The sequence below is a fragment of the Osmerus eperlanus genome, chromosome 23, assembly GCF_963692335.1.
Source record: "Osmerus eperlanus chromosome 23, fOsmEpe2.1, whole genome shotgun sequence".
NCBI lineage: Eukaryota > Metazoa > Chordata > Actinopteri > Osmeriformes > Osmeridae > Osmerus > Osmerus eperlanus.
Genome location: NC_085040.1, coordinates 7,128,778 through 7,156,697, shown reverse-complemented (window position 1 = coordinate 7,156,697; position 27,920 = coordinate 7,128,778). Strand labels below are relative to the sequence as shown.

At 43.4% G+C, this 27,920-nt stretch overlaps 1 protein-coding gene across 6 annotated transcripts; it reads right to left on the bottom strand.

Moving 5' to 3' along the window:
* Positions 1-2,076: 2,076 nt before the first annotated feature.
* elavl2 (ELAV like neuron-specific RNA binding protein 2) lies at positions 2,077-27,920 on the bottom strand. 6 transcript variants are annotated; one of them, XM_062449542.1, is made up of 8 exons: positions 27,547-27,920; positions 17,349-17,439; positions 15,624-15,864; positions 11,394-11,497; positions 8,489-8,642; positions 7,283-7,508; positions 6,638-6,676; positions 2,077-4,766 (listed from the first exon to the last, which is right to left on the bottom strand). In XM_062449542.1, the coding sequence occupies exons 2-8, from the start codon at positions 17,418-17,420 to the stop codon at positions 4,436-4,438; spliced, it is 1,167 nt and encodes a 388-aa protein (XP_062305526.1). In that variant the 5' UTR covers positions 17,421-17,439; positions 27,547-27,920; the 3' UTR covers positions 2,077-4,435. The 6 variants fall into 6 exon arrangements, with proteins under 6 accessions (XP_062305526.1, XP_062305529.1, XP_062305527.1 ...); XM_062449545.1 differs by having other exon boundaries at positions 7,322-7,508; positions 15,624-15,867; positions 27,547-27,919; XM_062449543.1 differs by having other exon boundaries at positions 7,283-7,505; positions 15,624-15,867; positions 27,547-27,919.

Here is a 27,920-nt window from a genome sequence, read left to right as displayed (position 1 = left end):
GCACGAGGGTTAATGGAGAAAAAAACCCGGCAAATCTCGTGGTCTCCTTGCAGTGCAGATGGCGGCGCATCAAAAGATAGGGAACGCGGTTTCTTTCTGTGGTCTGGTTTAAGCTTTGACCCATGGCTTTCAATCCAAACGCAATTTTATATTTTTGCCCCTCCAGTATGAGGGCTGAAGAAGGGTCACAGAACATAAAATGGTGTGCACTTACAATTTAAAAACTCATTTTAGCCCCTGGACTGGCCCAATCATTCACTTCTCTCCCTATCATCTCAAGATCTGAATTGCTACTTGTTCAAAGCAAACAAGAGTTCAGAGTCTTTTCTTTGGAAAAGCACCAGTCAAACTAAATGACGGGGTCCAGAAAAATCACAGGCACAGGCGCACACACACACACACATGCAATGCGAGTGAGAATCTAGGCCTACATGACAAATTGAGCGATATCAACTTGAAGCAAACCGTCAAAAGCTTTCTTGAAGCAGCTGTTGGCCAAATCCTATTTCTCCTGGCACACCCTGTAATCGGAACATATAGCTGTAGAAACTTCAATCACATCTCGCACTGGTCCGTGATGATAATACTGGCTGCCTGTCAAGACACACAGGATAGGAGCTAACACGGAGTCAGTCATGCAAATCCTCTTGACATGCCAGTATCAGTTACCCAAACAGCAACGACACACTCAAGGCGGATGAGCGTGGAGGTTTTGGAGCCTTCAGACAATTCACGTAATATTTTGCGGACGCACAACAAGTTCATGTGACTGTGAAGACAAGCGTGTAAGAGGACTTCTGTTGCCACGTGCAGTCTAATGGGCCAGTAAATGTCTGGAGAACTCGAAGCTTTTTGAGAGGCAGATTAGACCCCTTATCCATCAGCAATCATGCAGAAATTGTGGAATTACTACATGATTGAGCACAGCGTAAATATTGTCTTCATTAAACTAAGTAAGGTTTTTTTGTTTACGCTTGAAGAACTTGTTTGGAAAGCTGTGCGGGCTGGGTAATGGTATGTCAGTGTCCTTCCAATGCCCCTTAAAATGACAGTTGGGCAGTGTGAGGTGTCTCCACAGCAGGGAAGCACACTTCAAAGCAGAGGCCATTTCATCTTCACTGAGCCAGCGGGGCTGAAGTGGAGCATGAGATAAGGAAAATCAATACTCTATATCAGGCTTCTTCCTTCAAGCCTTGTGCTGCCTTTGTGACAGCACGTTTTAGTGCTGGTGTGTGAACCATGCTCCAATTAACTTTCAGGGCAGCTCGTAAACAGTTATTTTCAGAACAACTCCGACCAGAGACGCACTCTAAGCAAAGCAGAACATTGATTTGCGTTCTATAACTTCCAAGTCTGTGCTACATCATAAAGCTTCAACAGTAGAAGATAAAATGCTAAAAGCAATCCTACCCTGTAGTGACAAATCAATGAAGCAAGAAAGACAAATTCCCCCTGAAGCCTGGTACCAAGAAGGAATGGTCATTACAACTATGGTCAAGCCAGAGTTAATTGTGTCAAACAGCTGATTCATACCTAATTGAGGCTATGGTAATCAACTATCTAAATGCATCAGGAAAAACGTACACCAAATGTTCACAAACAAGGCAACATTTGGTGTACCTCGCACGCACATCATTTCCTGTGTTTTACGCTGCTCCAATGCAGATAGGCGTATGAATGCAAATCATTGAATCAATGAATGCAAAAGAATACTGGCAGCACTCCAATGGAGTCTGGACATCACAGTTTGCAATACAAAGTACATAAACCCCCCCCCCCCCCCCCGTCTACCCAAAGAAGGTCAGAGGGTAAATTGTACAAATTGAGGGGGGGGGGGGGAAAGAAATCTAGTCGATGACAGACATAGGTCTGGTGTTGTGAATGGTGATCTCCGGTGAGCATACAGGGGTCACACAGGTCACCTTTACCCATCAACAACAGTACTTGCAAGGATGTGTTCTGTGTGAGTCCCGGCCCACGTGTAACTGCCTCTACTGGAAACGTTAGGAAATGTGACACTGCTGAAAGGTTCAGCTGAAGGAGGTTGAGCAGTACACATCAGACCCATCCACAGAATTGCATTTCCCTTCAACTTATTTATTGATGTACTGAACATGAAAAAATACAGTAAGTATTGTATTCCAAACACAAAGAAAAAAACATGTACATCCTTTTAAATACTCAACAAAAAGATATATTCTATCCCCCCAAAAAATGCTGTGAGCCAAGTCATACTGTACAACTTCAAATAAATAATCATTCTCACATTTAGAATTGAGATCTAGTGGGGGCATGAGGGTCCTGTTATGTCATGCCAGAACATCACTGCTTCAGCGTCGGAACACACCAATGGGCCACGGAGGTGGTTCTCGGTGTTCCTCTGAAGAGCAGTGAGGTCTGGAATGAGACAAGGCAGGCCTACCCCAGAGCAGCAGGAGGGGCTCAGCTCATCTAGACTCAAAGTTTCACTTCTACAAGGAAACAAAAGGTAAAACTAAAAGTTCAAACGATAAAGGGAAGAAAAAAACAAAAAAGAGAAAAGAAAAAAGAAAAAGCAGTCGCAAAGATAAATATATAATGCATAGCACACTGCTCATTTTAAGGGGAAGCATGACTAGTAATTAGTTTAAATACAAAGCAGGATGCAGGTGCAGTATTCAGTGCATCTAAGGCCCGACCAGCCTCTGTTTGTTCGAGATAAGCAAGATGTTGTTCGGCAATCTCTTGCGACCCCTTTTTGCTATGGTCACGAACTGCTTCATTGTTCTTCCCCAAAGTGAATAAAGCAATATACACCTTTTACGATTTTTAAGACAGGTTATATGCATTATGTATATATGAATATGAAGAAAAAAAAGTAATCAAATAGTTCAAAACTGTGGTTTATATCCATTCTTTACCACATAAATATATATATATCTATAATGTTTATATATAAAACAAAAACAACAAAAAAGTCTATAGTTTTTTTTATATCCAAAGCAAGACTACAGACCAGAAAACCAACAACTCCATAGGACGAATGTAGTCCATAGGACAACAAATCAAGTTTTTCAACTGAATGTAAACAACTTTCAGCAAAACTGAAACAAAAGGCAATATCCAAAAATCTAAATCATACTATACGTACTCTTAAAAAAAGAAAAAAAAGCACTTTTGCAATAAAGTCCAAAAAAACTCAATTAAGTTAGGCAAATACTCAACATAAAAAAGGACTTATTTACATAGCTCTAAGCTCAGGAGTAATCCTTCCCATTCTTCATTCAAACTACTTTTCAAAGCTGCTGCCATTCTCGGCTTGTCTTCCTCCCTATCATACAAAGCAGGTACAACCCTTATTGGTTTGATCAAGACAAAACCAGTCTTTAATGATATAGTATAAGTACACCACAAAACACCATGAGCTGTCTGAAGGGAATCATTTAGGAAGAACTGATTTTTATCCCCCCTTTACCTTTAAGATATTTCCATGTTATAATTTTGCATGCACTTTTGCGAATAAACCTTTGTATTTTTCTGTCTGTTTCCAAATCAAATCTGAATGCGAGTTGCTAGTCATATAACAACCAGGATGTAAGGACAACCCACAGATGATTTTACAAATGAAACCAGCACTGCCATTGATTCTAGAATCTAAAGATAATACAAAGATCTCAAAAGGTATCTTTTACATCATAAATCTCTCCAGAAATTTCAACCACTGCAAACTTTCTGGTAAAGTTCAAAAGCTCACAAGGTGTCATATGAAGATATTTGTCAAAGTATCCAAGTCAAAATATTTGTTCCAGGTCCAGTAAAAAGTTTCTCCAAATTTTTCTTTTTATAAAAATAGATGCTTTTTAAACCCACATCAAAGAGGTTCTTAGCTCTTTGGCAAGGTACTGCTTTAAGAATTTTTTTTGTCTTTTTCGCCATTAATTTTACAATAAGCAACATTATGCAGCCAACCAATAACCAACTCATATTAATACAATAAACAAAATACTTACAAAACTGCAAATTATTTTCAAATAAACACTTTGTTAAACCACTTAAGACGCAAACGCACCTAAGGCAAATCAGAACACAGAAAAATACAAAGTAAATCACTACACAAAGCCTTACAAGACTTACTGTTTCAAAGCAGATGTGCAACAAAACGACAAAAACCTATCAGTAACATTTTTAAAAGGTCCATCTGTAAAGACAGCAAGAGAATGCAACGTCACAGGCGTGAAAACCTGCAGTATTTTTTTTTCTGGTTCAACATAAAGTAGTGTAAGAATTTGAAAGCCTAGCAATGAAGGAAAAAAAATGAAAATCACATTGTTGGACGCTAAATATCGTTTCCCTTCGTAACATTGATTTACAAAGATGTTTTTACTAATGTAGAAAGTTTACGGTCGGTAGGTTTCCATTTTTCTGTAGAGTTTTCTATAAACAATCTGAGTGGGTATTAGGCTTTGTGCGTTTTGTTAGTTTTGAACGAGACTTGCAGAACTCTGTCTCCGAGGCGGTATCCGTTCAAGCTGGCGATGGCCATGGCTGCCTCGTCGTAGTTGGTCATGGTGACAAATCCGAACCCTTTGCACTTGTTTGTGTTGAAGTCGCGGATGACCTTGACATTTGTGACGGCGCCAAACGGCCCAAACATCTGCCACAGGATGCTTTCATCTGCGTCTGGAGCCAGGTTGTAGACGAAGATGCACCAGCCAGTGCCAGCGTGCCCCGGGATGTTGATGCCAGCCAGGCTGGTCACTCCGTCGATAGCCATGGGGGAGAACCTGCTGTAGAAAAACAAAACAAGCCCGGGTCAGGACGACAGAGAACAGGGAAGCGTTTCTTACATGGAAGCATCACTTGGGAGTCCTAACTGGAACTCACAAGGGGCTCTGCAGAAAGGATGATGAAACTAACCTTTGGGAATTTATACATTTGGGAGTCTTTTAGTGCTTCAGTTCTTTGCTGTGCTTCAGTGGACATTCTGGTGTATAAGTTCAAAGACTACTATGTTTCAAAGACTACCATGTTTCAATCCTTATGAGTTATTGATTAAACGCATATTACTCCCGAAGACAGACTGAAAGTACCCAGTATAAACTGAGCAGGTTATTGGACATTGGTCATAAAGAATATCCAATTTCTAACGCATCTTTATTTTATTGGGTAGCTGTAGTTTAATTTATAAGGAGGTCCTCATACCACTGGCAATGATAGTTGACTGTTTGGAGGTAAAATGTTGCTCGAGATGAGTCTATTTTGAAAGGCTGCTTTAACTTTTAAGGCAAAATGGCCTAATTCCTAAACTGACCCACTCCTATGAATTAGGATGGGATGGATTTCCTAGAGATCAAAAGCTTTGAAGGGTGCGACGCAATATTGGCTGTTACTCAAACGACTAGAATAAAAGTAGCCTGAAATCCTGCTTGGTAGGTAAATTGAATTTTTGCAGTTTGAAGAAACAAAAACCAAAGTGCATGGGAGGGCATGAATTATTTCAGCAGGTGTCAGATGAGATTAGCTGCTCCAGTTGGCCTCTCAGGGAACATGCAGCCTGACAGGTGTGCTCGCAGCATCAAGGACCAGGAGAGAGATTAGGCAACCAAGACACCAGCCGACAAGCAGGGGGGGGGGGGGGGGAAGAATCACAAAACGACCATCACCAGTGACAGGCCTTTGTGCTTTACTGTACTTCTAATCAGGCATCTGGGAGGCATTTTATGAAATTGAGCTCAATCAAACTGTTCATTGTGGACATTCTTGAAAGGCAGCAGATGTTTTAAAGAGGACAACATTTGTTATTATAGATCAATTCGGAGAGAATTAGCAGTATGAAATACTGAAATGCGAGTGTAATAAAACATGACTGAAAGCTGTCAAGTCCAAGGACAGGCAAATGAAGAGGACTTATGGTTGCAAGTATGAATCAGAAAACCAATTGCATCAACTCAAGTATAAAATAAATGTAGTGAAAAACATGGGCTACGAGAGTCCAGAGCAGGCCATGGTGGAGGTGCATGTAGAAAGAGAGGATGAGAGAGGGAGGACAGGGAGAGGGAGGACGAGGAGGGATGATGGGGAGAGGGAGGATGGGGAGAGGGAGGACGGAGAAAGGAAGGATGAGGAGGGATGATGAGGAGAGGGAGGATGAGGAGAGGGAGGATGAGGAGAGGGAGGATGAGGAGAGGGAGGATGAGGAGAGGGAGGATGAGGAGAGGGAGGATGAGGAGAGGGAGGGAGGATGGGGAGAGGGAGGATGGGGAGAGGGATGAAGGAGGGAGGATGGAGAAAGAGAATGCCCAGGGTCACAGGATCAGGTATGGGGCTGGCTGTGTGACATGTGACCCGTCACTGGCCTTTCTCCTGCCAGGGTGAATCAGCCTCAGAGCCTAGCAGAGCGTTATCCCCTGACCGCCTCCCTCCCTCACACCCCGTGTGAAAAACAAACAAACACTAATATCTAGCCTCACATACCAGGCACACTTCACTACACACTGGCAGGCCTGAAACCCCCCCTGGGCATACACACCCACGAAGCTGTGGAGATATTGGGGGGGGGGGGGGGGGGGGGGACCTGGAGGTTCATGGGAGGCTGGGTGTCTCTGCCTTATTTAGCTGCAGACACACCCAGGAAAGAGGATTTGAATATATAAATTACCTTTTCACTCCGTAAGCCATGTTTAGCAGATTGTCCAACCTGAATAAAATAAAAACCAAACAAGGTGTTAGTAGAAGCACATAACCAGAGGTGCATTGATGGAACACATTTTCATATATTATGCCAAAAATGCCTACACATTGGGAATCAAACAAGCCAACTGGAGGGTTCCAAGTGGGGATAACTCAAGTTATCCCCAAGGAAACCATTTCCTGATTACCCCACTGACATTAACCTTTGTCAAAAGGTCCACCAGAGGCAAAGATGGACCATGAAGACCCATGCTTTTATGTAATCGTTGCAAGTGATCAATTACATACAGTACAAAGAGTGACATTAAACACCTGTGACCAATATCCTTATAAGTACAAGTTTCTCATTACATGCGAGTCAACCCACCTCCCCACACACAAATCATCTCTATATAAAAGTGTCTGTTATTCATTTGCAACGGGACGTACACAGCAAAGTGTGGTTGTGAAATGAAAGTTGGGGAATTGATAGACCAAACACAAAACAGACAATACCGAGTAGAAGGACAATTTCCATTAGTTTAGGGGCCTAACACCTAAACGATTCCATCTCTGGTGTTCCTTGGCTCAGCTCTAATCATCATTATTATTGGTTGTGGGTGTGCCCCGTTACCTGAAACGCTGTGCCTGCTGTGCGAGGGGTCCAGGGTACCTTCGATTGGGCGACTGGTAGAGCTGGGAGAGCAGCGCCTGGCTGGTCTTCTGACTCGGGTTGTTGGCGAACTTCACCGTGATGGGCTCGGTGGCGCCGGGCGGCTTCTGGCCGTTCAGGCCCTTGATGGCCTCCTCTGCTTCGATTCGCCGGTCGAAGCGGATGAACCCCACCCCTCGGGAAACTCCTGGGGAAACGTCAGAGCCTGTTGTTTAGATGTGCGCATAGCAAGGTCCCCCCCCCCCCCCCCATCACTCATCGATTCGCAATGGGCTTGCGCACATCAATACAGTCACTGCAATTTAAAGAGATTATCCATGACAGATACAGGGATATCAACATTTGTGGTCAAACTGGGTCATTGCTCAAAGCTCCAGACTGCTTAAATAAATCTAAGTAGTCTTTAACACATCAGAGCTACAATTCCCATGAGGGAAATGTATCAATGTAGGAAATAAGCCACAGGATTCAAGATGGTTGCAGACTAGGGTACCAGAAATATGACTGCAGATGGAAAACCCAGCGGATACATTAGTACGTACTACACACACACACACTTGCTCTGCAGTCACATTTTTAAATTGAAGACAAAAACACATACTAAAATTGGCTTGGCAAAAGAAAATGACATATGGAAGCCTTCTCTAATCCTTGCCTGGGAGAATATTGTAAATTTCTTCTGTAGAGGAGGCAGGAAATGGCTCGGTGAACACAAGATTCTGTTTATTAGTATTTCATAAGGATTCCATTTCCACATGGCAGTTGGGAAATGGAGATTATAACTGTAAATGTATTTCATTTCTTGCCATGAAAACCCAGTGCTACAGCTACACCTTAGGGGATGAGGACAGGGGAATCCAGGGGAGGGGGTGGGGGTTAGAGGCAGAAGAAATTACCAATCACAGAGTCTTCTAACTCCACGGCCATTTCATATTCCATCCATCTATGCATATTTATGAATGGCGCCAGTGGAAAATTGCATTTTGGAGACCGCATACGGACACCTATGATGCATTCCTCTGGCTGGTTTGTCAGAAAATGCCAGTCTGGAGGGAGGGAGGGAGGGGGGGGGGGGGCAGGGGGCACTGCAAGCAGACAGAGAGCGCGAAAAAGAGAGGGAGGGAGAAACAGCAGGGGGGGGGGAGGGCTCCGTCACCTCCTACTCACCGGTCACCTGGTCCACCAGAATGCGCGAGGTAATGATGCGTCCGTACTGAGAGAAGAGCTGCTCCAGCTCCTTCTGAGTCATGGTTTTTGGCAAGCCACTGACGTACAGATTAGCATCTCTGATGGAGGCCGAGCTGGGCCGAGCGTAGGATACCTACAGGAGGGAATCCAGGAGGACGCGTTAGCACTCGTCCAGACAACGCCACCACAGCCCCACGCTCACTCGAGAAACGATAAGAGAATGCTCCGTCTTATGTATTCATGTCTGGGCCTAAACATTTACATTTATTCATTTAGCAGACGCTTTTATCCAAAGCGACTTCCAAGAGAGAGCTTTACAAAGTGCATAGGTCACTGATCATAACAACGAGATAGCCACAAAACATTGCGAGTAGCCAAAACATGAAGCACACATTGTGAACAACCAAAATAAGTGCCCAAAGGGAAGAACCATAAGAGCATGTAGTTAAACAAGTTACAATTAAACAATATGAACTGCTATAAGTGCAAGTGTACCTGTGGAAAAAAAAGACAAGCAACAATAATAAAAAACAATATATCACAGCGAGTACAAACAATTTTAAATCAGTTACCACTAACCACAAGAGCAACAAGTCTCTGAGCAAGAGTCATTGTGATCCTTGAGGAAACTAACATCGGGTCAAGCGAACCATTCCTAAGTACCGTTGTACTCCCGGAACAAGTGCGTCTTGAGCCTTTGCCTAAAGCATGCCAGGACAATTAAAAGCTATAAATTCAATGACAAACACCCCACACACCATCTTCTCCCCCCCACCATATAGGCCACAGCGCATTAATAGATAAAATAAAATACTTCTGGAACAGTTAAAAGGGGGGGGGAATACATATTCATGAGCGGACTTCTGCCTCTCCTCTGATGGGTTCTGGATCTTTCCAGCAACACGAAGCCGTGTGTGAACAGCAGGGATGGGACCAGGCCCTGGGACTGACATTAAGTGTTTCTGCACAGACGAAAAACAACTTAACACAGCATGGCCTGAACAGGCTTTGAGCCTCGCGTTTCTATGGCACTGCATGTTGGTGCGTTTCATTTGAATAAAAGGGGTTTCTTCTCATACATTTCCATGTTTAAATTAGTAGAGCGGCAGGTATTGTGTGTTGGGGTTGTGTATGGGGAGTCCTTTTACAGTGAGAAAAGGGTCAGAGTCCTAACCACTCAATAGAGGTGACTGGAGCTAGATTTGTGGAGTGATTGCTGAGCCAGGTCAGTCTGGTACTGTATTTATGGCAGAGACACCCAAGCCTGTGTTGACTAATGTGTCCATTGGTTTTCCTTGAACAGTCAAGATATTGAGGGGCGGATTCTGTCTCTCTGTTCGTGAGCCAAACCAATGTCTCTGACTTAGTCATAAATCAACATTTGTCCATAAACACAGCCAAGTAATAGAAAGCGGGGGGAGAGACAGGGAGAGACAGGGACCAGAAAGTCATCCACCATGTGCTGGGGATCAATACATCATTACACCCCTGAGCAGTCATATCAATTCATTTTCCTCAGAGCACAATCCTTCTTGTGTGTGAGAGTGTCTCACGCACACAGCTTGTGTAGGACGGGTGTGGTTGCGCTTTTCCTGAGTGAGTTTACAAAGTGTATGTGCAGAGATCAACGTGTGTGTGTGTACCTGCCTCATCCTGCTCCTCCCAGTGCTGGGCGCCTGCAGGTCTGTGACAGGGCCGTCTATTATCAGGAGAGTGCACTGCCGCCGTATTTAATTACAGTGTCAGGCCCGCTAAATGGCGCTGCGCCTAAGCCTGCTCGCAACCTCGCCCGATGGATAGTATCAATACAATTCACTTGCTTTAATTAAACCTCCAAATAGGATCCCTTTTGGTGCTTCCCGATCGATGAGACCCCCGCCTGCTCTCCCCCCCCAGCTCTGATGGGGAGATGGCCGGGGGGGGGGGGGTGAAAGCTGACTCCCCCCCTCCCCAGTCGTACTGTCTCACTTCATATGATGCCAATACTTGCAAAGTAGATTCCTCTGGCACACTAGGGTTTATTTGCACTTCTGACAGAGCAGCTGGAGAATTTCGGTGATGTAAAAAAGAAAAGAAAATGGTGTTCTACTTTCTGAGGTTTAGGCTGGAGCTAGTGTGTGTGTGGGTAGGTGTGTGTGTGGGGAGCAGGGGGGGGGGTAGTGATATGTTTGATTCATGCAAGCACAATGGATCTGCTTGCCACACGCCACACCTCTCCCAACCTCAATATACATTTACGGTAATCAAGCTTGCAGTACACAATTTGGTGCCATTCAAAATCCATTCATTATCTCTGAATGCAGCTTTTTTTCGTGTGTGTTGCATGCAGCCATTGTCTCCCTCTCCCCTGCTCCTCGGCAAAATACAGATGATGCCTCGCACAGCCCCGTGGGGGGGAGGAGGGGTCATAAAAAAATCACATCCAATAAATCAGAGCCCACCGTTCACAGGGTCCTGATGCACTGTATGAAGCAAATGAGTTTCTCTCCAGCACGTCTTGTCCTGTGCTGCCTGATGAATGCTAATAGGAGCCACCTCCCTGTGCCGGCATCGCACACCGCCGCTGCACATGCAACCATAGAAACTGTTCTGCTCTACATACTCGAGGCCTGGAGCTGTGCTGACGATATTAACAAAAGGCTCCATTTTCTCCCCTCACTGCTGGCTGTTTTTTAACTTGATGCCAGTCGCCAGAGTTAATGATAAAGTTGGATATTTAACCGGTTTAACCAATTTCATCCCTTGCACGGATAAGATGGAAATATGGTAGGTATAAAGTGGGGGTATCCATCACTTTCGAAGCAGATGTGGTAAGATTTGTGTACAGTGATTAAAAAACATGAATTCATGGCATTAAACCACATATGCATCAATGACGGCTTACCTTAATAGTTTTGGTCTGAAGTCTCAGGCCGTTTAAGGTGTTGATGGCTTTTTCTGCATCTTTCGGGTCCACATAATTCACAAATCCATAACCTAGGCTCTGCCCTGTAAGAGGAAAAAACAGGTTTAAGATCCAAAGTACGTTGCTTGAACGCAGCAAAATAAACAAACAAATCAAATCCATCAGTGTTAAATCGAGAGCTGCAAAGGTCAAGTTGGCACATTGCCCAATCCTTTGGAGCAACACAACAGCCCACCCTCTCCTCCTCCTCCGACGCATGCCTGTCTCCGTCATGACTTCTCTAAATCACCAGAAACCAGGAGGTTGCTGCTGAACACAGGAAGTCTAACAGTCTTTGTCTGAAACAACTGCCAATTTAGGCCCTGAAGCTGAGCCCATCATCCATTATTTTTATTTTTTTTAACACACCAAAAAACAACAACCCTTTCTTAAATTACCAGATGGTTCCTCCGGTTCACAGTGAGTCATCTGACACAGCAGAGGTCCGCAGAGGCTCCCTCCATCATTTATCTCCAAAATCTACAATGGATTGACACCCACTCCTTATGTGCACATTGGCAATTCAATTTCCTACGCCCACTCCATTTTGGTCTCTGTGCAATTCCACTGCCAGTCAAGTTCACAAGCAGCAGCGGAGGCAACAACTTCAATTTTTTTTAAATTAATAAATAAAATATAAAAAAACGGAATGAAATGGAAACCTCATATGAGATTATCTTAAATTGGCTTGCAAGTCGATATGTTCTTACTCCCTTGGTAGCACATACAAATTATCCCTCAAACTAAGTTCACGGGCGGCTACATAAGAAGGCTAATATTGTCGACATCAAATGCACAGATTTCATGGTTCAACAGGGATTCAAATTCAATGAGGGTTATCAAGAGGGGGGCTCTAAAGGGCTCTCTGCTTAAAAACTGTGCCCGATGCTAGCTGCTATTAACAGCAAAAGGCTTACCACCTCTGGTTCGGACTATCTGGCTCAACACCGTGAGTCACCGCTAGCACGGGCTCCTCAGACACCGTGAAGAGCAGTTCATAAACTTAAATTCACCTTGCATCTCGGGGAGTGCTATAGCCAGGAGAAACACGAGAGCCTTTGAAATGTGCTTGTGAAATGACAGTTCTTCAGGAGCCTGGAGGGCAAACAAAGCCGCTCCCCTCTCTCGCTGGGTTCTGCCATGTGAAGAGGAAGAAAACCGCCGTCTGAGGCAGCAATTACTCTGGGTCCTTCTGTGGAGGCAGCAACCGTCCCCCTGCCTCTCTTTGTTCCGATAGGGGGCTGCCTCAAACATCTGCCTATACTGTAATTGGCTCCCCAGTCGTGTTGTGCTGGGCGGTGTGTGTGTGTGCGCGCGCGTGTCTGGTGGGATCTCCCATTTAAACAGGACATGGTCCACGGCCCAGGGTAAAGTCTACGGCTGCGAGCCAGGAGGAGGACATCAAGGGTGGGCAGCGGCAGCTCAAGGGGAGAAAGGCAGCTCTCTGGTGGGATTCAACAAGAGGTGGCCCCGGAACACCGCAGTAGGTTGGCTTAAGCTAAACACACAGCCACAGGGGCCTGTGGCTGTTACATTAGTTAAATAAGAAGTAGGGCTTAAACTAGAGCGTAGTCTACATCAACATTCAGGCCTATTGCCTATTTGTATTCATCTACAAATTCACACGTTTTTTTTTGTTCTCTCTCCAGCTATTGGTGTAAAAGCTAGTAAATGCATAATTTCTAAGCAGGCCAAATTGGAGCTGGAAAGCAAATAAAGAACCTTCCAAGCCAATGTGTGTCGTTTCCACCCAACAAACATGGCAACAAGTCAACTAGCCTGATTTCTATCAACCAGCAAATGACTTTGCTTAATACCCAGCACACGCCAGCATGACCACAGAAGCTTCAACAGCAAGACGAGCATACTGTGCCGGGAACAACCAGACTTTACTCCACTAAAAAAAAACACTTTCAAGATAAAACTTACTGACTTGTTATCTTTTCCATTAAAGCTGTGTAGTGCACCCCATGTTCTTGTACATACACACCACTAACTCGACCTGAAAACGCTTCTCTTGCGGTCTGAGCAGCACCTGGAGAGTAACCTTACTTCGAGAAATGAGGCATCGGGTTACTGCAGGGCCTCAAGGTCTTTTCACGCTAGGTAGGTTTCAAACGGTTTCATTCATTTAGGTTTGCAGCGCACGTCAATTATTTAGAATTTTCTCACTTGCCGTGTTAAATATGTAGCTTGGTGAGCATGTTTGTGCTCACTCTCCTCACAAGGCTGCGCTGAACACTGCTGCTCATGTTTACACCGAAATCTTGCTAAACAATCCAAACCCAAATCACCAGTCAGCCCGTCTTAGCCAGCTAGGCAGGAGGGCAACACTTCTATCCTCTGTGGTTAAACCACACAGTCACATTCACGACTGGGATGAATACGGGAATTTAAAAATGTATATCAAGGAATAACAAGCCAATGGAAGCATCTGTAAGTAGAGTAGCCCTATTCAAAACATAAGTTCCCATTTTCAGATCATGTTCATACTCTCCCCTACTGCCAATATGCATCCTGTTCGTGTGTGTGTGTGTGTGTGTGTGTGTGTGTGGGGGGCTACTCCCATATGCCCCATGTGACACCCTAAACAGTGAGCCTTTGGCCAGATGACATGCTAATGCATCTCTTCTCCTGAAAGAGACAAGTGGGGAGCTACAGTGTCACTGGTTGTTGCCAGGCCAACCAGTTCCTATACATAACGACTGCAAATGGGTTTTTAGGGAGAATGGGGGTCCTTTTATTAGAGTAAAAAAAAGCAGAAGTAGGCATGTCAGGACAGGAACACACTTAGCTTAAAAATGCTTGGAGATAGCCATACATTTTTAGATTCGAAACAAACCATTACTAGCTGGAGAGCTACAGAGAAGCACGCAAATAGACGGGCTCTCGTTTGAATGCTGGTCAGCTACACGTGTGCATTGTAAAATATTTAACGTTCTAAATTTTTCAAAGCCAAAGAGGTGGTTGTGCGCACCATTTTTTTTTTGCACACCTTTTTAATGAAGTCGGACTACCCTGGGGTGTAGATCCATCATTAAATAAATCTGCGATGGTGGGAATCATTCACATGTCCTCCAGTCTCCATTCATAAGAAAAGGGGTTGGCTGCCTTAGACTGAGGCGGTGTTGACTTCTGAGGGTAAAAATGCTAATGAAACAGATGCATTTGCTCTCCATCGCAACTGCCTTCCAAGTCCCTAGGAGACTGAGTTATGTGCAGCAGATGGGAGGGAGGTCTAAGTAACCTTGACTTGCGCAGAGAGAAGTTCTGACACGGCGGCATCAGATATTCTCTATCCAGTCACGTCTGAGAAGCAGTGACGGTGTGCACTCTGACCAGCTGCAGATCACCCCCCTCTAGACCTTCAGACTCTGTACTCACAGCTACCAGGAGTGGTAGGAACTGTCCCTGCCGTCAGCTCCCAGCTGACAAGGTCATGAACAGGTACAGACACGAGTAGGTAAAATGCATTTATAGGGCTCCCAACCTTATGAATGATCACTGCCAGAGAGGAAACGTGCTTTATTAACACAGGAGAAACCTGATGCTGTCTACAACAGTTCAGCTTCTCTCTGGTGTGTGTTGTTGTGTTGTTTTTCTTTTTTTTCTTTCTTTTGGGGGGGAGGGGGGGGGGGGGTGCAATCCTCCTTTGCTTGTGGCTAGGAGGACAACGCACGCCCTCTGTACTCCAGTGCAAATGAAACAAGTGATATTCCACAATTAAATCAGTCCTTTATAGAGTAAGTCAATCTGGTTTGCTGCTGGGTACGTTTCATAATGGTTTACACTTAGATATGGCATCTAATTACAGAATTTTGCTCATTCAGAGCCCTCTTTCGCCTCTACTAAGTAGGCTATACTCTCAGAATGCAAGAGCCCTGCTGTAATTGGGGGTAAAATGCAGGGATTTCATAATTCATGACACAGGAGACCAAAGGTATCACGCATGGGGAGAGGAAAGAGGGGAGAGTGGCGGGGAATGCAGTATTGCCATAGCAGTACAACAGACCATAAGCTAAAAGTAGCCCATGTTGAGAGCTGTTTCAGTATCCACCCACAACAATTGAAGGCAAAAGCATAATGTAAATATATTCAAAATAACGCTAAATTACATAATGGTTTACGTTATAAATCAAATAAAAATCAAATAATTCATAGTTACGTTACCTGTTATTTTATCGCGCACTAGTTTACAGGACTCAATCTCCCCGATGCTCCCAAACAAACTCTTCAGCTCTTCTTGGGTCATGTTCTGAGGCAGATAGTTGACTATCAAGTTAGTTTTACTGTCCTCCAAGCTCCCTGACTCTACAGGAGAGGAGCAGTTGTTCGAGATTGTGGAGGGGCCATTGCTCGTGTTGTTGCAAGTTGGCCCATTGGACAGCTGTGTTTCCATGGCGGCAATCACCTGCTAAAAAGACAGAAAAAGTCCAGTCAGAACCGCATGCAATTGAAGCCCATTGAGCAGCCGCTAGTGGACGGTTAAAAAAGGATGCTTCCATTTCCTATCGGCTATACTGTATCTTTTAATTCTACTGGTTTCCCAGTGTTTCCCCTAGGTTTACAGCTTTGGTGGTGGCGGGGGGGGGGGGGGGGAGACATGGTCGCCCGACCATGTAGAGACAGAAATGACATGCTATCGTGTAAATAAGATAAATAACATAAGGCCATTTAGTTTGTTTAATAAAAGACCAAGCTATAGACCTAGGGAACCTTAAATGACTTATTTTGTGATCTGGCGCGATATAAAAAAAATTATGAACTTGACCTTCCAGGGGGGGCACCCCCCTGATATAATGGTAGGGGAAACACTGTTTCCACTATGACAAAAACATTCATGCTACTCTCACTGCATGTTCCATAAATGTATCAGTCTTGAAACACAAGATCAAGTAATCTTTTTAATGAAATTGCCAATATGACCATCTGGGACCAGACATTCTAACCCAGGAAATGAGTATTGAATACTGTTAATTGGGCTATCTGTAACTTTACCCTACCTTCCACTGTAAAGCACAGGCTGTGCACCAGATTTAAAAGTGTTTTCCAAATATGGATTATTGTTGGAAATGAAACAAAGGTTATATTATGCCTTATATTAAAGGAAACCCATAATAGTTTCTGAAACTAAGCAGACAGATGTCCTTTTCAAGTTTATGGATGAAGCAAAGAGAAGCTCCTCAAGTTAATTGCATTTGTCCATCTGGCAGAAAACAAACACTTTGATGAAGCAATTGTGTGTTGCGTTATGTTAAGAAAGGCCTTTCAAAGGCAAAACTAGTGCAGTTGAACAAACTTGTCAACAGTGGTATCGACTCTCTCAGCCAAATAGCCTGTGTGTGATGAAAACAAAAGATTTAGACATGAGACTCGAGTGCTGGTAAAGCAACTGAGGGAGTACAGGCCCTTCTTCACAGCTTGGCTGATGCGCTACAGTTAGCAGCATCTCCCAGAGGGGAAATGAAGAGACATCCTTAGTTAACACATCCAGACACAAGCAGTATGCATATCAGTATTATTACAGTAATAACCACATTGGGTTATTATATACACACACACTAATTATTTTCAAATTTAGATGGTCAATTTCATGCTCTGTGAGGCCAAAGCTGTCATACAATAATCAAAATACATACATTCAAAAAGACAAACAATTAAGTGCACAGTTTTAGACCATACCAATACAGCAAAATACCCAAGGGCAACTTGAAGCTATTTAAACCCCAACTTAGAAAAAGAGAGCAGTAAAAAAAAAAAAAAAAAAAAAACACAATCGGCTCAGATCAACTTAATTTGGTTGTCCAAAGTAAGTTGCGGGAACTTAAGGTCATTGGTATGGCCTGAGCACTGAGTGACGCTGGCCAAATGAGTTCAAGAAGGAAAGCCACAGACCCCGGTCCAAGGCTCGGCAGCCCACGAGCCACTTCTAAGCAGAGAAGCCACATCGCACAGTCTGACTGCCATGTTAGTTTGGAGTTGCCGTCTGCAAAAATGTGACACAAGAAAAAAAGGACTGTATGTTAGATCAGCAGCAACAACATCAACAGTCAGTGGGGATCACATGTCATTGTGGAAGAGGATGCGGAGGAGGGGGAGGGTCTTTGCACTGGCGATGCACAGAGTTGCTATATACTGGGAGTGTTTCACCTTCATACAATTCCTCTTTAGCAAAGGATGAATAGCGAGACTTGAAGACATATGCAAGAGTTGATGCCATGAAGAAAAGGCACAAGAGATATGAGGAATGACAATCGGATGAGTGAATGGGGTGCATCACGGGGAGATCAGACGGATATCAGACAACGCTAATCAAACTGGGTCACGGCGCTCGCGTCTGCTGCTAGTCTACACTGACACGCACAGCGACCAACGCTGTTCGTGCAGCACACTATGCATTAAAATCCCCCTCTTGCTATTCAAGAACATAGCATGGGATCAACCCACTTTTCAGAGACGTTAGACAAGTCATACAGCCAACATCACACCAGAGTAGCACAGCTCAGAGACTAATATATCAAAGAACATCACATAGCCTATGAATATGCCTCCTCTCCTTGATCTCTACAGACTAGTTTCCTCCAAACCTATGAATATGCATCAAGTCTATTCTGCATATTTATAGAGATTGCTGTTCCAATAATTGAGGCAAGCGAAGGTACAAACTGTCAAACAAAAAACGCAGCACAAATGGACGTCATGTTTTCGTGTCCTTTGTGGAAGAGCTTTTCAGTCCAAAACACACTCCCTCAAGTGTAGCCCAATCAAATCTCTTGTCCCAGCAGATAATAAAATATTTCTACATGGGGAAAATGTGTCAGATTTGGTCTGCACAAAATAAGTGCATGTGGCCTGATAGTTTGGAATGAAAAGCACATTTATTTTAACAAGTCAAGAGTGCATCATCAACTTAGACATTTTTATCGTACATTTCTCAGGAGCTACTAGAAATGGCTACATTTGATACAGTGGATGGAAAACAGGATATTTAACAGCCAAATGATTATTTTAAAGTAAGGTTTGACAGAAAAATGCATAGCTTTGCATTGTTTCCACAGCTCTAAACTCACAGCACACATGATACTACCCATTCTCGTTTCCTCCTCTCCCTCCCTCCATCTCCTCTTTCATATGGATTATGATTTGAGGGTAATGATCAAGTGGTCTTGATGGAGGGGAGAACCAGGGGAGGTGGAAAGGTTATCTGATGCTGCCCTTGACCACAACCAGATCAACAATGAATTTTGACCAGTAGCCAGTTAACCAGTACAGCCCAACAACTCTAAATAATTTAGAAGCTATACTGGCTTTAAATGCATCTTTCCTTAATACTGAAAAAGACAGTAAATGTTATTCTACAATGTAAGTCTACAAATAAGCAGGTCTTTCTCCACTGAAGAAACCTATACTCTAAAAAGGCATTCATTGTGTTAAAGACCCTTTGGAATAAAGTGTGAATCTCACCCTGCTAACCATCAGAGGCTAAGATGGTAGTGTCTGGTCTTGATATCAAACTATAAAAAAGGCAGGAATATGCGTGTCTGTGGCTCGATTATGTTGAGAAAGGAGCACTGAATAAAGCTGTACTTCGCAAGGTGTATTGCTCAGGACCCACAGACGTGCAGTGTGAAGTTGTTTGGAGGAGAGGTTAGTGACCAAAAATAAAAATGTATTTGTCTGCCGCCATGTTGAGCTGCACTATGCCATGAAGACAGATCTCTGCACTACTGGCACACTGCATCAGTTGTAAATAACTAGGCATGGCAGAAGTAGGGGTCTTACTATTGCAAAAAGACTCTTATACCAGCTACACCATCAGAATTCATGTTTGTTTCCTTTAATGGATGTATAAACTGCCTCTCTGAAGTGTTAAATAGCTATCGAATATTGAGGGTATTACAGGTGACTACACATATGAATGTCTGCAACCCACTCATGTAAGCTAGCTACAAGTGCAAATGCACAAGGCAGAGAGAAATGTTGCCACTGGCAACAGTCTGACACTGAACTTTGCATGGAAAGACGACTTTCTTTGAATTGTTTGACGCAAATGACACGTTTTAATCAATTGTTTACAGTCTCTACTTCAGTTTATTTCCACAGAGTTTCTGTTTACTTAACCCTGGCTGCGTAAGATTATGTAGAACACTTTAATTTTGAACTGCCATTCTTGTGTGGCACTACACACGACGGCTCACAAGAAAGTACTTCCCATGCCAAAACTCCAACTGGCCTTGATGAGTTTACCTGCATGCCAGTCAAAGTGGAAGAGGAAACACTGGAGTCGAAACTCTTCTTCTACTGACTGTCAAATTGGCAAGGCTGTTGGTTCTTAATGACTTAGCCGTCAAACTTTCCCTTAATAAACAGTGTTGACAAAATGAGCATTAATACAATGTATTAACAATGCATGCAACATGCATCTCTAGTATTTAAACCATGTATTTTGAGTAGTTGGGAAGGGTCTCACATATCTGCAACCAGTCCTGCACACATTAAACTAAAGCAGCTGAAATCAAATGACGCCAAATGGATTGAGCACCTCCACATTTTTCAGTAAACCTGAGCACATCAAGAAGTGACACTACACAGCTCCGGTACAATGGAACTATTCTATTAGAAATACTGGCATTTCCCTCAACCAAGGTCGATGCTGTAACTCCACTGGTAAGCTTCTTATTTATTTTTTACTAGGGCCTCAGAAATGCAACCTAGAATTTACTGATGAAAGAAAATATTTAGGCTGCACCTGGATACTCGTAGAACTGATCATGCAGTCTCCACAAGAGAAAACAGACTGCAGTCCTCCCAATATGGCTGGTGTGGGAACACTTAAAAATATTAATGAAAGGTTAGACGATTTTTAGCATTCAAACCTCAGATCGTCTCAGTCATCATAGCACACGTCTACTGCCTTTAAGGTGTCCTGGCTCATCAGATAGACTAAGCCATTCTTTTACTGTCTCCTACTGCAGACACACAACAGTTGACGATGCAGTGCAGGCCTGGACTTCCTCCTGCATAGGCCTGATTCCTTCATATTCTCTCAAATCTTCACTTGTACACAAACAACTAGACCCAGTCACTATGCTACTTTAACCAAAGGTATCCAAAGCAATGCAGTTATTAAACTGCAGGGTTCGACATAAGCAATGGCCCGACGGCCCGGGGCCAGTAAAAAGTAACGTTGGGACAGTTAAACTAGCAACTCACTGGCCCGATCGGGCCACTGCAAATTATTGATGAAAAAAATAAAATAATTGCATCGTAAAAGTTAACATCCTTCATATCTTTTGCTATCTGCTAAATGCATAAATAACTTTGCAGCTCGTGGGGCGCACATTTGGCAAATCAAGAGTTGAGTAGTGAGTGACGAGTGGTTGTCAAATTGTAATTTCTCTAATCTCGATACATTTTTTCACAACTGGCGCGAGACAAAAGTGAAGATGGCAGCAAAGTAGAGCTACGAGTTCAAACGGAAGCAACTTTTTTTTATGGAACTAAGATGCACTGTGTCGTCTGTCGTATGTTCCCGTCTAAAGCAGACAAAAGTGGATCTTTTTACACAGGCACCGACAATTTTCGAAAACAATCCCTGACCAGCCATGCTAGCAGACAGCACCTGGTTTGCGCGTCAGCTAAGCGGATGGTTGACAATCCATCTTCCAGGCCGTTGACCATGCTGGTCAGGAATTTAAATGCAGATGCCCATCGTGTTATTGCACGACTTATAACAACGGCATATCACGTAAAGACGGGCCAGCCGTTCGCCTCGTTCCCGAATGGTGTCCCGAATGGCGTCCCGAATGGTGTCCCGAATGGTGTCCCGAATGGTGTCGACTTGGGTACTTAGTATCATACTGATGAAATGCAATGGAAGCTTTTATAAATTAGCATTGAGGGACCAGAGGTTTCAGTTTCAGCCAGAAAGTCGTGCAGAGATGGCTGTCAGCAGGGAAGAGAGCACGTCATGTTTGAGGTTAAAAGTCAATTGTTTTGCTGACTCTTACCTTATTATTTTTTTATCACTAGAAATGTGATTTCATTTTTGTTCTTTTTATATCCAGGATGTGTTTAATAAATGGTTAAACATGTTAACAGAATAACATAACTTATAAGTCTTTGGTTTTGTTGTAACAATGATAAATTACAACTTTGAGGGGTCGAGTAAAAATGGCCTTGGGGCCAGTAAGTTTCAAACCCACTGGCCCGTGGGGCCAGTCGCAACAAATGTTTATGTTGAACCCTGAACTGACATTAGCTTCTGATGTCAAGACTGGCTGAACTGTCAAATGAGGAATAAGATGCAGAGCACCCAACTGTGATGCTAAGAAACCACTCAGTTCAACTTCAAATGATAGTTTCACCTTTAATAAGAAGCAACGAGTGCAAACATTGGCTATTGTCCTGCTACAGACACTGCCACAAGGCTGAAATATTTCATTAGATAAACACTTGGAAAAGGGAACTTGGCAAGAGGCCTCGCACAAAAATCTCCGTAAAGGCTTTTGGTTCCTGCAGCCAGCCAGCAACTAGCTTCTAGTGCTGGCATTTGAGAGCAGAGCATCTTGTTCCCCTGGAGGCCTTGAAGAACAGGGAAGGGTTGGGTTTTTTTGTACAAAAAAAAGAAAGGTAGCTAAAGATCATGAGGTTCTTTTTATGTCTTCCATCAAGAGTGCTGGAATAAACCCGTGCACCTCCACCGCTTTACCCAACAGAGCAGGCTTCCTTTTAAGACTCATTAAAGTGCAGCGAGCTTAGTTACTGCTCCTCTCACATCTGACAACCGTCTCACAGAGGGAGAACGCTCGCACGCAATGATGCTAAGAAAAGGAACGTCTTGGCTGAAGAGGGTCAACAACTTTCTTGGGGGGGGGGGGGGGGGGCGGGGGGGTGAATGCTTTTGACTTCTGACACCCTGGGTGTTTAATATTTCATGGCCAGCTGCCGGACACACTAAAGGAGCACTCTGCCAACACTTAGGTTAGACTTTCATCCAATGATGCCTCTTGCTAAAGATGGCTGGTGGGCTGCACACACTTAAGACAACTGAGGCTGAGAGAAGTTGGAACTGTTACGCCATCACATAAGCCTTAGTGGCTAATTGACATAGCGACAAGGCAAGGAAATTGGGCTGCAGTGACTGCAGGATGAGACTAGGCAGTTGATGATAATCTGCTGAATATGCCATGTTTGTTAATCAATGGAGGCATGAGGGAGGACAACAGCAACCTGGGGAAACAGTGGCCTCTGTGAAGGCTTTCTGGAACCATCATTGGAATTTCGTTTTACTGCTCGACACTAACAATTAGGTGATTTAGAACACAGCTCATTTGAAGCTCAGGATGCTTTTTAAAACCCACACAGCCAAGAATGCTAGTGAGCGCCCCCTGGCAGCGAACTGAACACAAAGCACACAGCAGCCGCCATTGAGCAAGACTGAACATTTCAAAAGGGCTGTTAGATTTCTTCCTTTAAATGGCAGCCTCAGTAAATGCCTTAAAGTAATGAAAACTAGTCTTAAGATCTAGAATATCTTCTCATGGACAAACTGTACTCAATAGAAAACTGTGGCACAATAAGATTTCCTTTTCTTTCTTATATGAAGTCTGTCAAATATAAAATATGGCAGGCAAGGGGAACAGCTCCAGTAGTGAGACCCACAGTGAGAAGTCAAAGACATCTGCTGGCAAGATCCCGGGCCATGTACTTCAAAGTGACAGTAAGGCCGCTCATCTACCACTCCCTAAGAGCTGCTCAGCCAAATGACCCAAACGATCTCCAAGGACTGCAGCTGGCATTAAATCAAGCAAGCATGTGTGAGATGTTGGTGTGCTGGTGTTCCAAATACCTCACCAGCACGCTCATCCTACCATTAAAGACATCCAGGAGCACCTCATTCACCAAGCCTAAGGAGTTCTGACATTACTATTGATCCGAGTCACAGACTAAGACTAAGGTACTAAAACGCACCACTTACCAGCCTCTTAAATATGGTTCAGGCTCCTGTGGAATGTTGCAAATCAAATAAACTACATTAACCCTAAAATTCACTTTACTAATACTTTTTGTTGTGTGAGGTCAGGGGACATGACATTAAGATTAGATTTCAAATGGGTCTTATGGTGTCTTTAGCACCTGCCTATAGCAATAACATTTACATTTTTCAGAAGGGCAGGTTCTCCAACACATGTGGACCTTCATCTATAACAGAAACTGAAAAAGCTAAAGCAAAATCAAATCAGCTAAAGGCTAGTTCCTCCAAAGTCAGGATCAATATGTGGTTTAATATCAGACACATGCAAGTCTGAAAGTATTGCAGGACACTGAGCATAACATTGCTTTATCCGTAACCAGTTCCACACAATACATTCATTTTGCATCCATGTTTTCAGAGAGAACCCTCCAGCCCACCCAGATCCAATGGGGGGGGGGGGTTTGTGTGAGCGTCTGACGCAGTGACAGGGTCCAAGGACACTGCGGAGCAGGCCTCAGGTAATGATCTGCCACACTGGGGGAGGGACGCCCTGTGGTACACACACAGCACACGAGGAGGGGCTGAACACTGCATGCCAGCACTCCACACAGCTCATCAGAAACCTCCACTGCAAATGTAGAGGGGCAGGAGATAGAAAAAGGATGAGGGGGAAGGAAGAAGAAGAAAGGGGGTCGAAATATTTTCCCTACACTGGAACCTCCCACTGTAATCTAACCCCATTCTCGGTCAGACGCACACTGGGCTGTGTGGAGCGAGGTTCTACCTTGGCCTTTAAAAGTGCACTCCCTCTCCTTTCATTTAGGAGGTCTGTCAGGTCTTTATTTAGAAAGCCAAGTGTCTGGGCTCAAGATTACATAGACAATTGTGAACATCCCCTGACTCTTCCTCAACTTGTGTCGATTTAGAAGAAAGAGGACTGGTGAAAATACACCTTAGCTGGCTCTACTACAACACCTTGGATAGTAACAAACACATCCCAACATCCCATCCACTTGAGACTTCCCACTTTGAAATGTTAACTGAATTAAGTCAACAATAAAATTAAATGCTCTGTAGACAGTACATCCTTAAAAGTACTATGAAAGATGAATAAAGTAAACGAAACTCAAAAAGAGAGCGTTATTAAATTATTCCGATTTCAGAAGCACAAGAGCAACTCAGAAGCCAGGGTCAACTGGATCGTAAAGGGCAACACAGACTGCAGACCACGCCCTCAATCCCTCTGGTAGCCACCCAGCCCCTCCTCCCCATCCCTATACCCCCATGGGGGGCTGGGGCTGACATGTGAATCAGCAGCCTCTTCGTAAATTAACTGGCCACGCTTCCAGTTGCTGGCTTGACAATTTGTAATGTATTCACGACCTCCTGACTGACGATTACTCACCGCAGACTGCCTACTCACTGGAACCCAGATGCCTAAGACAATGCTGAGGCATCTTGACACCGCCTGTTCAGTACTCAAGGTCAGATACCGCAACCCTAAGCACTAGACAGACTGTAATAAAGGCCTACCTTGACAAAATAGGAGACACCTCAATGCTAGGGAAAGGTGTACTACATAAAATACTTTTAACAGTGTCTATGATACCTTTAACTCCTACCTTTATCTCCCACAATGAAACAAAATACCTGTTATAGCAAAGTATGGAAAAGTATGCATGTCCAAAAGAACCCCTATCCCTTACTATGGTGTCAGCCAAAGGGGACAGAAATGCACTTCCTGCGGTCATTATGAGATGGTGTATTGTAGTAGACTATGGCGTATACTGTTGCTCCACATCCCTCCAATATGGGCTTCTAGACAAAGAACTACATTTAGGAAGTAGATTTTCCTTAACTTTAAAAAAAAATCATATAAATGAAATTCTGGCTTCAAATTTACATTTTAGGATGTAAAAATCAAAATGGTTGGATGTCCGAAAAAACGAGTAACATTTCAATTGATTGAAACGTAGGCGAGTTAAGCGTGGGCACTGTAGTAATTGGTTAATCTGTGACACCTGCGGTGGAAACGCAATTGCTTGAAGGTGCAAATTGGACATATCTTTGCTGTGGCAACCAAACTTTTAATGTTATTCTCAATGTGACGAAAGTTTAATGAAATATGCAACGGTATTGTGTGATTATCACGTTTTGCTCCAAATACTAGTCACATACAATTTACAAGATCAATGTTCAGGCTTGGGACTCCAAACCTTAATCCGAAGTAGTCTATATCAAGTCACAGTATAAACAATTCAGCACTGAGAAATGTAGAATGCATGAAAGAATGAAATTGCCACATTGAATGCAAGGCAACTTGAATAATTTAAAATTGAAAGGTGAATGCTCCTACAGTACCACCTCACGCTTTTTAATAAAGTACGATAACTAGCTACCTAGTTCGATTCTTAAATTAGTAGAGCACGCAGACACGAACTGAAACACGACTGCATTGTTTTACATCACAATTGGCTAGCTAACTAATAAAAACAACTTGTATTAAGAGTTTGGCTAAATTCAGAACGCTTAATTTTGTGCGGCCGTCGGACTAGTTATTGGCCAACCAACCCGGCCTAGCTACTACTAGTACAGAGCTAGCAACATAAGCTAACCGCAACAGTGTGTGCTCGACTGTGTTAGCTGCATTGCAGTTGGCTTTTTTATTACATAGCCAATTTACATTACGGATCAATTACAGTGTTGGCCATTAAAGTTCTCTTACCTTAGATGCTAAATACAGCGCACAGCTATTTTGATACGTGATAAGGTCCATGCATCAGTTGCTTCCTTCTTCGCCAAAGTTAGCAAGCTTGACAATGGGGGGGGCAGCGGCGGGAAACTAACTACCCTAAGTAAACTGAGGAGACCACAGCCAATCAGAGACAAGAGTGCACGTCTCAGTTGCTGCAAGGAGATGGTCATTTAATTCGCTTCAGGTGTGTTGAGGTAGGCTATATTAACCGAAAGGACTGTCTGGTATTGAATTATACTGAACGTAAATCACAGTCAAAGATAAACACAACATTTGCATTCCGAGAAGTTGCAAGTTGGTGTTTCTCAGGATGTATTTTTTAGAGACACGAATTTTCCAAGTGTGTGGCACATGGAATCTCTGAAAATGTGCTGTGGCAGTGATTTAACCGTCATTGCTAGAGGCAGTGAATTAGTCACTAGAAGCCGAAATGTGGCATGAGTAGACGTGTGCATTCGGCCATCCGCCTTAAAATCTGAACTTAAAATTGGACGTTGATAGCATACTGTAGAAGGCGGCAGGCTACATTATTAGGATAGCCTAGACTTCATGTCAAATGTTATTAAATGGTAGGCCCTATAGGATAGGCCTACGCCAAAGATAATGATGTTCAACAGTCAGGATGTATCAGGAAAGGCCTGTTTCAATCAAACATTAGGCAGTAGCCGGTTGGAAAAGCTAGAAACGTACACCTCGAATTGCGCAATACAGTTGAAACACCTAGGCCTTTTTGATGAGGGAGTGTATGCCTTAAATCCAGAGGCAATCTATGTGAACGTATTTACCACACCAGTGGACTATGGTTGAGCTCAACTACAGTCCATTTTCTGAAATCAGTTGCATGCACCTTACAAGGCTCATTCCGAATAGTAAATCAAAGTATTGTTGCTATAAGGGATTTAATGGTCAAACCAACGCGAATCTCGGGGCGTCTAAGATCAACATTTACAGACCACATATAGCCAATAAAATTTAAGAACCATCACTAAAATTACAAAAGTATACATAGGCTACTGAGGCAAGCATAAGCTAAACAGTAGCTACCTCACGTTCTCCCGGCACGCAACGTGTTGTAGTTGGCTATGCTGACACTGGAATGCAATGACTATACACTCACATTTTGCATAAGGAGATTGATTATGCTAAATACATATTACAATTCTACATGAATGCATTTGAAATGTAGCTAATGCAAATGAAATAGAGACGATAACATCGACTTAAGCGTCCTTAACAGACGATGCATGATAGTCTTGGGCTATACCAGAACATGGTCTAATACACTGGATTTGAGGGTAGAATGATCGAAATATAAATGTAAAATGTTATACATGAATGAGCAAATATGTCAAACATCTTACCGTGTCTATAAATGAAAGTTACGGACGTCCTCTGGCAAACAATCTCTTGGAAAATAGAGAATCAAGAAAACACTTGGCAATAGCCTAAAAATATGAATTCCGCCTTTCTCTTAGCTCAAACTTAGAAACATAAAAATCAACACATAAACAAGGTAAAAGGATGAAATAAAATATTTATTAAAACAGAATACAGAATTGGGTCCCTTTGAGCGAATGCCTCAAATGAAAGGAAAATAACTGAAGAAATAAAAGGAATCAAATAATTAAAAAAGTCGGCTTCTGCCTGTCTTGCTCTTTACAGGTTCACCACACAAATACGCGACATCACTAAGTGAAAACTGAGGAAAGGAGGAGGTTGTCTTTAAAGGAAGATA